This window comes from Orbicella faveolata, unplaced genomic scaffold (genome assembly GCF_042242905.1).
Source record: "Orbicella faveolata isolate gen_17 unplaced genomic scaffold, um_ofav_v1 contig_47, whole genome shotgun sequence".
NCBI classification, from domain to species: domain Eukaryota; kingdom Metazoa; phylum Cnidaria; class Anthozoa; order Scleractinia; family Merulinidae; genus Orbicella; species Orbicella faveolata.
The window spans coordinates 17717501-17733802 of record NW_028301577.1 but is presented as its reverse complement, the minus strand read 5'-3'; the positions used below and the strand labels follow the sequence as shown (position 1 = coordinate 17733802).

The 16302-nt window shown below is 36.0% G+C and overlaps 3 protein-coding genes across 3 annotated transcripts in view; 2 read left to right on the top strand and 1 right to left on the bottom strand.

The window, feature by feature from the left end:
* The first annotated feature begins 86 nt into the window (after positions 1-86).
* On the top strand, positions 87-5970 carry LOC110041706 (uncharacterized). Its single transcript, XM_020747015.2, has 7 exons — positions 87-833; positions 1012-1131; positions 1577-1744; positions 2268-2566; positions 2887-3040; positions 3799-3852; positions 5027-5970. The coding sequence occupies exons 1-7, from the start codon at positions 429-431 to the stop codon at positions 5081-5083; spliced, it is 1257 nt and encodes a 418-aa protein (XP_020602674.1). The 5' UTR covers positions 87-428; the 3' UTR covers positions 5084-5970.
* Positions 5971-6596: 626 nt separating this feature from the next.
* On the top strand, positions 6597-10279 carry LOC110041707 (iron-sulfur cluster assembly factor IBA57, mitochondrial-like). Its single transcript, XM_020747016.2, has 2 exons — positions 6597-7558; positions 9121-10279. The coding sequence occupies exons 1-2, from the start codon at positions 6841-6843 to the stop codon at positions 9450-9452; spliced, it is 1050 nt and encodes a 349-aa protein (XP_020602675.2). The 5' UTR covers positions 6597-6840; the 3' UTR covers positions 9453-10279.
* Positions 9936-16302, bottom strand: part of LOC110041658 (SKA complex subunit 2-like) — an 11393-nt gene continuing 5026 nt past the window's right edge. Inside the window, exons 5-10 of the mRNA XM_089279172.1 lie at positions 15923-15983; positions 15703-15783; positions 14472-14590; positions 12881-12924; positions 12180-12255; positions 9936-10415 (exon numbers count right to left, since the gene is read on the bottom strand). Coding sequence (XP_089135298.1) covers positions 10356-10415; positions 12180-12255; positions 12881-12924; positions 14472-14590; positions 15703-15783; positions 15923-15983 — 441 coding nt within the window. The 3' untranslated portion in view covers positions 9936-10355. The remainder of the gene's footprint in view (positions 10416-12179; positions 12256-12880; positions 12925-14471; positions 14591-15702; positions 15784-15922; positions 15984-16302) is intronic.

The following is a 16302-nucleotide window of genomic DNA, read 5'->3' as shown; positions in this document are numbered from 1 at the left end:
CGTAGTCCTCTCTCACACTTTGTGGAATCTCGGTTTTAACAAAGCGGAAATATCCCTTAGCACTGTTTGCACAATATCTTATCTACTCAGTCAGTCTATATTTTGTTTGGCAAAACTTTTGTGTTCTATTTTTGAAAGGAATGAAACTCGAAATTTCACCTGAAAGGACAGAGAAAATGTGGGAGTCTGGTGCCTAGTGTATACACAAGCCAAATCTGATTGGCTAACATTTTTAGGAGGCGAAATTCGAACAGGTCAATGATCAGGTGATCATTCACGTTGATGTTTTGAATGTTCTTCAAATTTTATAACAGTTTTTCCAGGTAGAGTCAAGGCGATTTACAATATATTTAACAGAATTGCACCAAGGGCAAGGAAGCCTGCTCTTAGAATTCTAATTCTGACCTACGAAAGCAAGCGATTTCAAAATGGGAAAGAAGAGAAAACGCGGACAAACGAAGCAAAACTGGAGTTCTACAAATTCACGGAAACAGAAAAAGAGAAGAAAAACTCGGGGTTATGGGTTTAAGACAAAAGTACCAAAAGAAGTTCAAGAATCGCGGGTCAAGTTGTCAAACACAACGGATCGCGACATGCTCGAGTTAAAACCGTGTGAAAAGTCTAGCCCTACAAGCAGTGACTGCAATTTTACCTCTTTGAGTAACGTGAGGTTGCATGTCTGTGGAATAAGCGCCATTTTTTCTCGTCTGATCACTTGTGCAGACTTGTTTCGGCGCTCCACCGTGGGGTGCTTTAGATCAACAAGGAACGTGTTCCTTCTCCTGAACTGGCTTAAACAAGTCTTTGGTTGTGGACTGCAAACACTTGGAAAGGTTAGTTGAAAGTAAACATGCAATCTTTCTGTAAGCTGTTATAAGTTAAAGAACTTAAACTTAAGCTATATTTTATGTGAAGCACAGCTCATAGCCACTTCAGACACTTCACTTCCGGATCCTGTTGTCCAATTCTGACAATTCTGAACATTGTTTGTTATCACTGTTTATATAACAGTTTCTACTAGCAGAGAAAGATCAACTGACTTCAACCGACAGAACCCACTATGAAGAAATGATGAAAAGAGTGGGACATTTAGAGGAAGAAGTAAAATCACTGAAATCTGAACTCTTCAAGGTACACCTAACCAATATCAATGAAATATTGTAATTTCGATAAAGTAAATAACCTTATTTTCCGTATGTGTGGCCCCAAAGGGTACGTGTATGCTTTTTTAGCCATTTGGATCTGAAATCGGGGTACAATTTTGGCCATTTTGGTTTTAAATAGAATATGGTTTATTCACTCTATTCTTGAATTGGATACGTTTTTAGATGAAGCTACGTTTTCAAAATTATCGATAAGACCGTTAACAAAAGCCTTTCACAATGTCTTTCACATCGGTCTGAACTAGGGAACTAATTTTGGCAGGTCTCAAAGAGGGTATTGATTTAAGGGTCAGGTCTCAAATAGGGTATCGATTTTTTGGTCAGGTCATAAATAAGGTGTTTAGAATCTGAACAAATAAACTGCAACACATGAACCCTATACATAATCTGACTTTGCTCTGTTTTTTTTATAGAAGACAACCTGTTCATGTGGAGATCATTTCTCTGGATCTGCAACGCAAGAGGAATGTGCACAAACCAGTCTTCCATTACAAATACAACCCCCTCCTCCACCCCCACCCCCACCCCCACCAGTTGTCCCTCCAGCTGCACCTCCACTAGCATTCCTCAAAAATAAACAGGTACATTAATTTTCAAAAATAATTAATAAAGATTGATATTAATAAAATTCAATTCAGTAATGGCTGCATGGTTAAATGGCATCAATTAGTATAATGCTGCAGTAGACCCAGCAATGGGCAAGGTTAAGTACCCCTTCCAGGAGAGAGTAGACAGTACAAGTCATAGAGAGCACACAGACAGTACACTGAGAGGGGGCCAAAAAAATATTGGCATAGTGCAGCCTCCCCGCCCCCACCCCACTGATTGAAACATTTGCTCTAAAGACGATTGGTTTATTTATTTTAATTTTTTTTTTCAAAAACAGGCAAGAAAAAAAGGGGGGATCAGACCCCCATGAATCTACCCCTGGTAGACACGTAGCACAGAAATTGGCAAGGATGAGCTTCAGTGGTATGGGTTACTTTAGGCCCAATGAAGCCTTGCTGATGCAGGGAAAGTCAGCAATCCTTATGTCCGAGTATATAATAATTACCTCTGCAATCATGTTGTAAAGTGAACTGTTTTATCATGTCTGGTTTTCAGACAAGATCTAAAGCCACTGATTCAAAGGAAAACAAAAACAAAACATCAAGAACATTAGTGACCCTGGAGGACCTGAAGAAAGTCAAGCTGCGAAAAGTGAAACAAGCCATAGAGAAGGACAAGGAAAATGCTGCACCTGAGTTTGAGACAACAAGCTATAAATTGCAATCTGCAAAGCCTTCACCAAACAAGCTTAATCAAAGAAATGATGTGCAGTGCATTGTTTCTTTGAGGGAGATAAAGAATGTGACATTAAAAAGAACAAAGAGGGAAACTGAGATGGAAAAAATAAAATTACGGTAAAAAAATTGTGACCTTTTATAATTTATTATTTATGGATTTATTAAGATCATTCAATCACAAGTGCATATTAGTAATAATAATTTGCCTGCATATTTTTTCTTAATCACAATGCCTCATCTATATGTACATGATTACATTGCTCAAAAATGAGAAAAATACATGCAATAATTTCTATGGAAATGATCAGAAGCATATCACCTAGGTGATATGCTTCTGAAACGATAGATTGGAGATGCCTGTACATGGGCTACTGTTGGTATTTTTATAATTTCTTTTCAAATAACAATTTATTGTTTATTCAATATTGAATGTCCAGAAATCCTGAAGAAATGGTGGTCACGAGACAAAACCTACGCAAAGTGAATATCACCCGCAGTCCTGGCGGAACTCCTCTACTGTCTGGTAAGAGCTGTGAACATGGAACTGGCCTGACCCCGATGATGACTAGAGCACTCAGAAGAAAATTCCAGGTATAACTTGTACATGAAGTAAAACAATCTTGTAAGTTAGTTTCCTTTACACTTTTGACTCAGGTTAGCTGTGTCCAGAGGTTTCATTGATATTTTCAGCAGGAGAGCACCCGGTTTTCACAGGCAGGCAAAACTATTTGAACCGAGCTTCTTCATTAATTTGAAAAACTTTCCAGTAGATGGTCAAACCAGGTGGGCAAAATTGCCCCCACAGCTAGTTAATTTGCCTGGTGTATGGCCCTTAAAAATTAATAATTTAAAACTCCTGTGCATCATCATCTTATTTAAAGTTTTAACATTTCATAATGTAAAAAAGTATGGAATAATAATACAGCTGTGTGCTACTTCATATGTAGTTATAAGGATGATCCCAGTCCAATAATTTATTTAACTAAAGCCATTTCAAAAGGAGTCCTACTAAAACAGAACCTTTCATATGGAAGTAAGCTTGATTTGTAAGACAGACTATGAATCTACCTGTTAAAATGTTTTAAAAAAATTATGTTTTCCCCCATGAAAGGTTGTGTATCAAGACTCGTTTTGAAAAAGGAAATTCAATCGAAGAAAAGAGAGAACTTAAAAATTGCCAGCAGGTGACAAAAGTTATTTAAAGAAAATTTCCACATTCACCATAAGATTTGGAGTGGCCCATAAAGTCACTGACTTTGATCTCACTGGCACATTTTACAAGTATGTGTGATTATTTTCTTTTTGAAGGTAATATCTTATGTACGACTATTTTTTTTATCTTTTTATAGCATGCACACCCTTATTCTTCACCAGATTCACCAACAGGAAAACACAAGAGACAGGTGGTACATGTAGCTTTATCGGATCATGTATCTTATGGGAGGCTTCTACCAATAAATCGATTGATATATCAGTCTTTACTCAACCAAGTATTGGTCAATACTCGATCAACCAACCGACCGACTCTTGATCGATACGTGGTTGAGTATCTACCGAGACTTGACCATCAGTCGACCGATATATAACATTAACTGGGCTATCGGTCAGTACTCAACCAAGTCTTGGTCAATATATCGACTGATGCTTGATCAAGTATTGCCTGATACTTGGTCAAATATTGACCGATGTATTGATTGATATATCAACTGATATTTTGACCCCCGATAAGATACGTGATCTGCTTTATCTACAATGTCAGGATAATCTGACTATTGTTAGGCTTTTTTGATTAAAATTGAAAACACTGGATTATCTAATTAAAAATATTATTAATAATTCAAGTAATGTTTTCTAACGTAATCATTATCTACATGTATAAAAAAAATTGCCAATTTTTTTCTTGTAATGCAACAAATGATTATTTTAATACAGTCAAACCTGTATATAACTACCCTGTTTTAAGCTGCCACCCTCTATTAAGCAGCCAGTTTTCAAAGTCCCAATTTTTTGCGCATACTTACGCTGTATTTGTTGCCTGTATTAGGCAGCCACCTCTATTAAGCGGCCACAATCACCCTGTAGCAGTCCTGTTTGACTTTCATTGTTATTTTTACCTGTATTAAGTGGCCACCCTAAATGTAACATCTATGAAATGACAGAATGAGATGTTTTTGTTGTGAACTAAAAGACAGAAATACAGTACTGTATACCATAGAAGAGTAGAGGACAATTTATTGGCAGCACAGTATGTTTACACAATATTACATATATTATACCGTTAAGTGACAATTAAGTTGGCTCTGAACCTTGTTTAAAGTATTGATCGCTTGAAAGAGCATTGATTGTCCTATTGTTTCCTAACATGATGTTTTTGAAGATACGCCGTTAAAATTGACATTAGACCACACCCGCCCAGTGAGTATTTTTAGTGATCCGGCCACCTGTAGTGAGCAGCCATTTCCTTAAGTCCCAAGGGTGTCCGTTATATACAGGCCTGTATTTATGTCAAGACTTACAAGTACATTTTGAAATCTGATTGTAATACTGTGTTTTAACATTATTTGTCTTTTATTTCAGAGTTTATCTCCAATGGCTGTTTCCCCAAGCACTCCAAGTCCTTTGTTAATTAGATAACCAAATTTTAATTTTCAGAACAAAAACAAGCAATGGAAGCAATTTCAGCTGTAGAATGTGAATTCGTTATTAATAATTCATTTTAATGTTTTTAAAAAAGAAGTTTTGAAAAACAAAATTTTGAAATTTAACTGTCAGTAACAACTGGAATTTTTTGAAAAGTGACTAATCATTTTTTTAGATCATTTTATTTACAAGTTTTGATAATCAACTGGCAAATTAAGTGGAACTGATATATTTTGATATAAATATTCTTTTATGACTAAGGGTAATTAGGAATTAAATTCAAAAGTTGATTTCATTGGCTCAGACAAGGTCAATGAAAGTGACAATACATGTCATACATATTATAATTATTATTATGATTCAGTAGCCTTATATAAAATTATATTAAAGGAAAGAATAGCTAATAATAGCAGAGAGCTGAGACTTGAAAATGTGTAATGAGATTTTTACAAATTTGTGGAATTTTGAAGTCAATACTTTCAGTTTTTTGAAGTTTCTGTGAAATATTGAACATTTAATCACAGCATTAACACTGTTAGATCACCTGGGGTGTGTTCCTTTGGGATGATCAGGATAAAGATCAGTGATCCAGGATCACTCAGATCATGGTGTATTAAAGGAAACAATGAATCTGTGACCCAAGTGGATTAATCAGATCCTTCGATGTATCTTGGATCACTGATCCAGATCACCCCAAAGAAATGCACCCTAATGCTTTGGCCATAAGCATCGAGTCCACTCATATTGGCTTAATAATAATAATTATAATATTATTAATGTTATCTTGGTTATCTTCCTGGATTTTGCAAGAGGGAGTGTATATAAAACTCCCAAAATAACCCTAGAAATACTAGGATTCTCAATAAATTTCTCTTTGTTTAGCTTGCATCTTCAATTTCTTTTAAACCTCCTCCCTTAGCCTGAAATGTTAGTGATCTTGTTCTTCAGCCTTTAATACCTCAGGTGAGGATAACCACAGCCTTCAAGTCAATATAATATTAGTGCTAAACTTCACTGTTGGCCAATATCAAAAGTATCAAAGAGATGTACTATGTGCAACAGTACAAGTATTTGTTTATGACCCATCAAATATTTTCACTTGCACATGATTGGTCTAAAAACAATAGCTTCCATTTGGCACCAAAATGTGCTTGGATGTTTGTACATCATCTGTTCCTCAAAGCTCACAGTTTTCCTTGAACTGCGCTCTTTGAGCTGTTCGCTTCTCAGAATATCTTATGTCCACTGACAAATATATGAGCATATTTTCGTACCACATTTTCGAGGCTATTGTTTATATAGCCTGTGAACAGGCTGCAGCTGGAAGGGCTGAGAAGAAACTGACTGATGGGGTGGGAGTCAGGGTGTCGGAGGCTCTCCCCACCTCTCTTCTATCCTTTTTTTGCCCACTTTCTCTTCACCCCATCCTCGACTAGAGAGCACAGGCTATTATTCATAGTGCTTTAGATGCGTTGAAAGCTTATATGCAGTGATGGCGAACATGCCTTGAACACGCATTGCATGCCTATATAAAAGACAATAATTTGAATGTATAAATTGTCCGAATGATGCAACTTGTTGAAGCAACAGAATAAGAGAGCTTGATGTACTGGTAACAATACAGCTTGTTGGACATATTTGTTCCTTATTGTGGTGCAACAAGAATATTTTAGCTTTGGCCGGGAAGAATTCAGTTGCCGACAACCTGGAACGGGATACCTTGGCCAGGAGAAACTGGGACCAAAATTACGATGGCGGTTCGTGCGTTCAGTTGCAGTAAGAGGATGAAACGAGAATATTTCAATGTTTTTAACCAATTAAGCGGACGACTGTTTACAACAAAGATCTCAGAAAAATGTGCTGGAGATGTCAAATGTTCTCAACTGCGAAAAAGAGGGCTGTTAAAAGTAAAGGGAAGGGATACCGTCAAGTTTTTACAAGGACTGGTCACAAACGATGTGGAGTCCTTCCACAATGAGGAAAGAAAAACGTTGTATGCTATGTTCTTGAACGCTAGTGGGCGTACATTATACGATGTCGTCTTCTACAAGCATGATAACAGCGGGGATGTTCCGGCCTTTTTTCTGGAGTGTGATTTGAACGCAATACCTGACTTGACGAAGCATTTGAAGATGTTTAAACTTCGAGCTAAAGTGGACATTTTTCACGCTGAAGATTATCAGCCCTGGGTGATGTTCTCAACTTCAGGGGCAGTGGATATAAAGAATGCTTCCAGCGGTTCTGATATTTGCGTGTTTGAGCAGGATCCTAGGCTTGAGCAGCTAGGATTTCGCATGGTGTTGCCGAAGGGTTCAAGTCCGTGTGTTTGTTTCGAAGATGTCTATGAGACAGGGGATACATTCGAGTATGATGTGCATAGAGCCAAGCTGGGAGTGTGCGAGGGTGTGGATGAAATACCGCCTGGCAATGCGATGCCACTGGAATATAACATTGCCTATCTTAATGGAGGTATATGTCACATTCATCACATACACCAGCTAGATACATGTATAATTTTTTAACCCTAACTTCCCACTCCCCTTTTAACCAGGGCCAAGCTGGGTGTGTGCAAGCGTGTGGTGAAACAGAGGGCCCAACATGGGTTTGTGATGCGGGATGAGAGTAAAAATGAAGACAGGATACAGAATGACTGAAATTTTAATGGTGGGATGCGGGATAAAAAATGTTTCAGCAGGAATGGGATTTGCTCATTTTTAACAAATGGGATGTTTTAAAATTCGCGATGGGATTTGATAAGTTACAAGTTACAAACGTTACATGGAGAACTGCGACTGTAACTAGACGGGATTGAAATATAATATTCTGACTGGGGCGGGATGGCGGGATCAAGACAAAAAATAAATATTAGTGGGATACGGGATTGAAAAAAGCTATGTTGGACCCTCGGAATACTGCTAGTCTGCAAGTACACTGTGCACAACATTTATGGCAGTTTTTTCCATTGGAGAAAGTTTCTTGCAATTTGTCTCATAAATTTGACACTGTTACCAGAAGTTCTACAAAGCAATTCTTCAGATTCTGAGAGTAACCCTTTCCCCATTCCCTTCTACCAAAATCAGGACTTTAACATGCAACACAATTGCTGCAATATTTTTAACATCTTAGAGATGTGTCGCAGTTGTTACTCTAGGTAGCAATGCAACTGTGTCCCAACAAAAATATTGAGACTAGTTGCTCAGACTTAGTGCCTTTCCAGAGGCAGTTGCTGACTTGTAAAATGATTACTCTGATGTATGATAAGGATGATTTTTGTACACTTCCAACGTTTTGTCAGAAGCGTGATGTTTTGGGAAACTTTCTAAAAATACTTCTACAGGTCGTATTCAATATGAGAGTGATCATACATGGAGCATCTTATTTTAAATTCACAAGCCATCTAAATCATTTTTTAAATTATTGCATTATCAGCAACTTGATTGCAATGCTCAATCAACATAACCTTATAATTCTCTGGCATATTTGTTAAAAAATAGTAGTCTCTGTATCCAAATTTTGACATGAATGCAAATTTTGGTTTAAATTTGGTGTTGGATTTTTTTCCCTTTGTTTCAGTTTGTGATAATAGATGAGACCAAGAATAATAGAAATTAAGTTTCAGAAATAGTAATAGGTTTCCTACATTTCCCTACTCCAGGGTTCTCCCAAAAATTTCAAATAGCCGGAGAAAAATTTCAAGTAGCCAGTGATAATGTCTTTCCTAAAGTTGCCGAGGCAACCCCAAAAAATGTATGTATATTTTCCCTGAGTAGCCGGTGTGCCCAGGTTAAGTAGATGGCAATTTTTGCCAGTTGCAGGAGCTTGTGGAGAACCCTGCCACTCCATAACCAGCTCAAATCTGAGAAGAAGGATTTTTTTTTGGGGGGGGGGGGGGGGGGGGGAGTGAAAGAATAATTTTGAAATATACAAAACAGGACATTTACATGTATGTCAATAGACTAACCCTGAATTCAACTTTTTTGCAAGTTTGATATCTATTTTCATAGAGAGTAATAAACATTTTTTTCGTACAGTTTCATTTCATAAAGGTTGCTACCTTGGACAAGAATTAATAGCCAGAACACACCATACTGGTGTCATAAGAAAACGAACAGTACCATTTAAGCTGATGGACCATAAAGCTGATTCAAGTCACTTTGAAGCAGATTCAAGGGTAAGGAATTCAAAGGGAAAAGCTGCCGGCAAGGTTTGTACAATTTATGGTCAGTATGGTGTGGGCCTGATGAGGCTGGAGATGTTAAAAAAAGAGGAGGCACTTTTTATAAAGAATAAGGAGGACAAGGACATTGAGATTGTAGCATTAGTACCATCTTGGTGGCCTGAAGAGGGTCATGACTCTACATGAAGAGCTGTGGTAGATCTACAATGCAGTGGGAGAGAGTCATATTGAGAAATGTGTAATAGAGGTATCTAAAAGATGTTTTTAACATTTAAAACACTTAATTGTCAATAGAGCAGTGCTATTTACCAAGTTAGTAGGAAACAGCTGAGATGAGAAATAGATTAAGAGTGAACAGTTTTCCAATAAGCAGACATCATTTCAAAATTTACTGATTTACATGTACCTCAGTCCCTTTTAAAGTGTCTGCTTCTAGTGTGAATCTAGACAGATCATGTTCTCTGTTCTTGCCTGATCACAAGTTAGTGTGGATCTGGCCCTCTGCAAATTTCCCAGATTACATCTTAGATCTATCCCAGAAGACTTAAAACATGTAGAAGACTCAGAAATTTTGGGGTGTGTTGAATTCAAGTACAAGAGTTCTTACAGGGTTAGCACCTAAGCACCTAAAGTTTCTCGGGCAGTTGGTACGGTTCAATCAGTCATTGATTAATCTGAATCATTTGCCCAGTTGTGGCACCTTTTAATTTACAGTTTTACACAAGATTTAGAATACATGTATACATGCACATATGTGTGTGGTTTCTACATGTAATTTGTAAAATAATGTAGAGTCCTATTTTGCATGAATGATGTAGTTTGCAGTCATAAAGTTTTTGGTTGGTAGTTGTTGCTACTAGATTATCTTATGGAAAGTGTAAAACATTACTGTTGCAAAATTTGCACTGTGATGAATATCAGTTTCTTTTGGGTGACTTCTTGACTTCTTGTAAATGTGTTTTTCTTGTTGGATGTGTCTCGTAGAAATTAAACCCAGACTGTTCAGTGCATAAGTCGTATGTTGACTTTTATTTAAATAATTAGTAATTCTTTCAAATTAGGTGATCTGAGCACAAACACTTATGGTCATTACACCACTTTAACAGACCCGTTTTTGTCAATGGTGATGATTTTTAATGCCCTAAGAACCTGAAAAGAAAAAATAAATAAACTTAAACTTATGTACATAGATTGTGCGATGAATTGTAATTGTTTCCACTATGAACAGATACTATGAACAGTCACAATCTTAAGTATTTAAAATGCCCCAAGAACTTCAAGCATCAACTTGCACATTAAGGTGGCTGAACACAGTTTTTGATACCTGTGTTTCATTCACCTTTTTCTCTAAAACCCTTGATCCCTCGGTCGTCAAAAATGGCAGCAAGCTAGTTAACAAGACAAACTTTAGTGTTTTGATGGTTAAGCTAAGTTAAGTATGTGCCGTTACCATGCCAACATGAATAAATATAAACAAGCCTTTAAAATCGGTTTTGTTTATTTGCAGAAAATCTAGTCATTAGATTTTTTTATAATTTGCATGCAACAAGCTTGTAACGATTCTCACAAGTTAACACCATTTTGCTAATAATTTAACAGAACGATCTTTAATTATCTCTTGTTGAAGGTTCACTGGAATATCTAGAATTTCCTTTGTTAAAGTTCAATTATTTTCAATAATCCAGTTACTTATTTCCTAAAGTATTTTCGTGCCAAATTTCGTGAAATTCTAATGAGTGGTTCTCGAGAAATAGGCGTATTTCCGAGAATGCAATTTTCATTCAATCGCAATTTTTTGACTTACTACGCATGCACTGCATTTAACTGGGTTCTTTCAGTAAGAAAGAAAAAGCTGAGAATTGCTGGGTTTTTTGCATCATTACCTTTTCTGACATATCTTTGTAATAAAAGACCAAAGCCATCAATACGCTGCGTTCAATTATAGAGAAAAATAGCACAGATACTGCTGGTGTTGAGTAAATAAAATGATCGCTCTATTGACGGCATGTTTGTTGTTTGCAATCCTTGTGCGCGCGCTGAATTGCATCAGCAAAAGCGCGCGCGAAAACTGTGTTCGGCCAGCTTAATTTTGTTGAATAGTTGAATGTAATTTTTTAGCAGGTTGAATGAAATATCTTTTCTTATGTATCTTTGAATCTTTAATATAATTATGGAAGTAGCATTTCTATCTTTGATGTATTCATTGCTACTATAGAATTTCAATTATTTTTATAGTTTTTCAATTTGTATTTTTCGTTTCTATTGTAGCTGAAAAACCCACTTAGGGAGCTTCAATCAAGTTTGTATTGTATGTTTAGAAAACAGTCCTAAGAAAATATGCACGCTGATTGGTTAAAAATTGTGTTTCTATAACTCGATGGAAACACAGAACTAGCACAAGCTGTTGACGAAATGATGGCAAGAGCAAAGAGAATTTACAGTTTTATAGTCCAAGTTAACAAGTTCTTTTCCTTTTTTTCATCGCATTGTTTTCTAAAAGAAATAGAAAACATGTTCTCCGTGTTTCTATCGAGTTATAGAAACACTTGTGAAAGTTTGGAAGAACTCAAAAAAGCTGTGGAAACACTCGCCTGTGGCTTGTGTTCCCATAGCATTTCTCGTTCTCCCAAACTTCCACTTGTGTTTCTTTAAATCAATAGAAACACAGAACATGTTTTCTATTTCTTAAATGTATGTATGTATGCTTCTTCATGACAGAAATGTTAGTTTGAAACTTATCCTTGTGCCTGTGTTACCGTTCCCTATCAATGTTTCCTAAACTTTTCATAGGCTCTGCAAGTTTATACTTACAAGTCTTGTTTACAAGAGCATGCCTCCAAACAACTTTCAACACACTTCCACCTAATAATAGACCAATAGTATTTTATAACTAATAAGTAACATCGTGCTTACCTTCAGTTTAGCTTCTCCAGTAGCTCCAGTTACCTTGAGTCCCATTTTGGTCATATCTTTGGGAGAGAGACTTGAACTAGAGGAACATTGTTCAAGAAAATCAGTTGTGAAAAATCAAAGTTTAACATAGTAAGATTATTTGCAGTAACAAAATTATCGAATTGTTTGGTTTCCTTAGATGTTTTTAGTACTATTGAAATAATTATGCAAAACTTAGCCACACACATAACCCACACACAATCATGTGGGACACTAACTTTACTTACTATTAATAATTATTTCCTCATATGGTGTGCTGAAACACTTCAGCCAATCACAGAATTGTAAGGCCCTGGGATACACATACATCTGGTACACACTACTGGGATATACAACAGATGCCTTGTGCCATAATAAAAATTATTAAATTTAGAGGAAAAGGCACAGTCAGCCTTCCCTGTCTTCATTCGGGTCATCTATCCTGGTCAAATTGGAATCTAAAAATGTTGGTTTTTCATTATGTCGCTCTGTTGTGAATGTTATATCAGTGAATAGAAGATTAAATGTATTGCTTTCTATTGGTGTGTTGTGAAGACCACTTTCTGGTAACTTAATTTTCAATAATTGTTTTTTTTTTATGTATTACTGATATGCACTTGCAGCAAACCATACAATTCTGCCTGTTTCTGCACCTAAAAATAACACTTAAACATTATTTTCACCTGTTTTTGTTTTTCTTGAAGTGATGAAACAGAACTTCATAAACCTAAAACAACAGATAATTACATACTTGTATGTTAGCCTATGCCAACAACTGATGACTGAATAACATTAACAAAATTTGAAAAAAAAAAAATGAAACAAACAGCACAAAACATCCAGCATGTTGTGTCTGCCATCAAGACAATTTCAACAATTACTTCCTTTTCCAGGAAGCTAAATGTACAACACCTGAGATTTTCTTTATGATCTTAACTGCAGTCAAGTAACCATTGTGATGGTAATGATTGTAATGGTGATCGCAGCTCCATTGCAAACACAGTTGTAAGCGTGCATGTATCAAACACATGTAGGTAACAAGAGGTTAAGAATTTCACTATAAATTTTCACAGAAATTAGATCACTGACAAATGTGGAGGATAGGAAACTACAGGTTAAGACTTCCAAGTAATAAGTTTTCACAGACTGAAATTAAACCAAAACATTAAATGTGAATTTATTTAAGGACCAAATCAGACTATAGGGGATTTGTTTTCAGTGGCTGTGAGAAAGCGAGGTAACCAGAAATTTTGATTACCCTGGTAAAGTTTCAGATAATTATTTAATTTTTAGTTTTCTTATAAGCACCTTCTGTTATAAGTATTGATTTTTAACTGCTGTCTATCTTCAGTCATACAGTATGTAGCGGAGCTCCTGTGCGGCGAAGGCGTGTGAGCAGAGCCCCCTACTGTACCTGCAAATTGTAACCCATTGATCTCAAAAGTTTTGGTTGTCATGTGACTGTTTCATGTCTGGACTCATATCTTGAAACATAAGAGAGAAGTACCATCACCATAGGTACATCTTTGATATTGGACATCCATGTGATGCTAACTATTAATTGACAGCTGTCAAACCAAGGTCTCTGCTGACCAGTATCACAGACCATATTGCAGGCTCAGGTTTAGAGGTCATCGAGATCGTGGTTTTTTTTTAAGTTAACTGCTGACCAGGTACTGGTTTTCGATTGGATTGGCTTAAGCCAGGTTAATACTCTGGGGTGAAGGAGGAAGTATATGTAAAGGCAAAATTTGGGCACAAATTAACCCCTGGTGTGTTTTTTACTTTTCCTCTGACATATTCCGTGGACAGTCATCTCTTGGAAAGTCCCTGATATATTGAGTACGTAATTTCTACAATCTTGGAAAAATTAGGCACGCTTATTGGACATAGTTTGTAAAAATTTAACTGGAAAAAATAGTGAAACCACGTGCTGAACAATTACCTGCTCACAATTGATCATTTTTTGAGTTTCTGATCCAGGTCAAACAAATTAGGACTCTTTTTCCTTTATGGTTAACTAACTGCAACCAGGAGTTCCACTTTCAGGCTTGGCTAAATCTATATATTATATGAATCTTGAAGACATGATTGATCATCACACTTATACACACAATGCAGTTGTAAAATTTAAGCCTCATTTTATTTTTCAGGCTAAAATTTCACAACTGCTTAAGTTGTGTGTGTAACTGCAATCATGATCAATCATGTCTTCATGTCTCTTTCTGCAGTTCAAATATATGATCTTTCATATATTCACTTGTATACATGTACCTTGTTAACATCATGAAGTTTCGCCCGTCCCCTTACTAGCTTGGACACTGTCAAAAACTCTTTTTCATTGATAGGAAGAAGTTCTTTTGTTCCTCTACAAATGGGTTTGTTAGCAGCTTCTGAAAGGAAAATAGTCAATGTGTCAATCTTCAAGGCAACAATTTTTGTCAATAGCTTGTTGCATTATTTTCTTCTAACGCCATAATTATAATCATTTGACCCCTCAAGCTGGTTTTGGCATATAACAATTATTACTATTGATTCAAGGCATCTGTTGAAATGGCTTTTTTACAGGCAGTTGCACACATCATTCGTTTCAGCTGCGAATTCAAAAAAAGTGATCATATGGTGACAAACATCTCTTGGCTACAGGACCCTAGAGTTTGTAGAACAGCGGTTGCAATTAAAAGTACCGAGTTTGATGCAAATCTTATCCATGCAATGGGTTTTTCATGAATCTGTCAAACTCTTCTCAGTCACATAACATGAATTGTATTTTGCTAGACAGTGCAAAACACAACAAACTTGCAAACAAATTGTGAAGCACCTTCCCTGATGGCAGGAAAGATTCACTCATTACACAATCATGAAATTTGTGATCGCATGATCTCACTTTTTGAATCTGCGAATCAAATTAAATAATGTTATGTGCAGCAGCCTGAAAAAAAGCCATTTCAACAGACATCTGGGATCAATACCAACAACTGTTATTAATTTTACTGATTATTTTAATAAATAGTAAAAATAATAATAAAATTAAAAATATTATATCAGTAAAATTAATGATAATAAATCAAACAATATTTATTTTAGTAATAATTTTATCAAATTGCTGAAAATCAAAATTAGTTGAGGAATTGCCTCTGAGGAAGTTTCACAGGTAAGAAGTTTAACTTCTAGTTAACAGCTTACTGCAGTAAGCTACAATTTCCTCACAGAATGTGCTCTGTTATACATGTACAAGCAAATTCATATTCTAAGAAGCTTGTTGGGTTGCCAATGAAATGAGGAATAAATGTTTGCAGAATTCCACAATTATTCCATCCAAGCCTAATAAATGCAAAGCAGTTTCATGAAGAATGAACTAAAACATGCTTTCTAATTGATTTTTTTCCCCTATATTTATTTATCCATAGAATTTTCTCATTTTTGCCTGGAAGTCTAGGAAAGTCACAAACTTCCTTGCAACACACTTGCATTACTTCACTTCTTTCGACGTTCTGACTTGTACCTTGTTGTTGTATGCTCTCTGTTCTAACAGACTTGTTTTCTTTGTCATCTTCATCACTGCTCTGTTCTGAACTGGATGTTTCTTGATTGGGCGACAAAAGAAAATTTTACCATTATCAGTCAGTAGTATAATAATCAGGAATCATGGAAATATTTAACTACTATTAAATAAAATTATGGAAGAGATATTATTAATTACAGGTCATGTTGATTTAACTTACCTATTCTTAAACAGTTCACTGATGCTCGTAAAAATAGTTCATCATCATTTTTGTCTGATACCTTTTGGGGGAAAATGATATTTTTCAATAACATTGAATTGTATCTTTCACATCACTTCTTGTAAGTCAACCAGGTAAATGATGTTTGTTGGACTAAAGCTTCTTTTACTTTAAGTTTAACTTAAGTTACTCATATGTTGATAATAGGGTCTGTCACTTGGAAGTAGTGTGTATCTCTCTGTGATTTACAACTGACTTGCAGAACTTGGAAATAACTAAACATTGCTAAAGAGGTGCTCAATATACAGGACTGGTGTACGTATAACTTTACTTGTAGTTTCAAGTAACAGTATTGAAAGCTCTCATTTGGTATTAAACTA

Excerpts from the sequence above, each read along its gene's own strand:
- LOC110041707 (XM_020747016.2), top strand. The coding sequence starts at position 6,841 with ATGGCGGTTCGTGCGTTCAGTTGCAGTAAGAGGATGAAACGAGAATAT. Across the intron at positions 7,559-9,120 it reads CATTGCCTATCTTAATGGAG|TTTCATTTCATAAAGGTTGC; the intron begins GTATATGTCACA and ends TTTTTCGTACAG.
- LOC110041706 (XM_020747015.2), top strand. The coding sequence starts at position 429 with ATGGGAAAGAAGAGAAAACGCGGACAAACGAAGCAAAACTGGAGTTCT. Across the intron at positions 1,132-1,576 it reads TGAAATCTGAACTCTTCAAG|AAGACAACCTGTTCATGTGG; the intron begins GTACACCTAACC and ends TTTTTTTTATAG. Across the intron at positions 3,041-3,798 it reads CACTCAGAAGAAAATTCCAG|CATGCACACCCTTATTCTTC; the intron begins GTATAACTTGTA and ends ATCTTTTTATAG.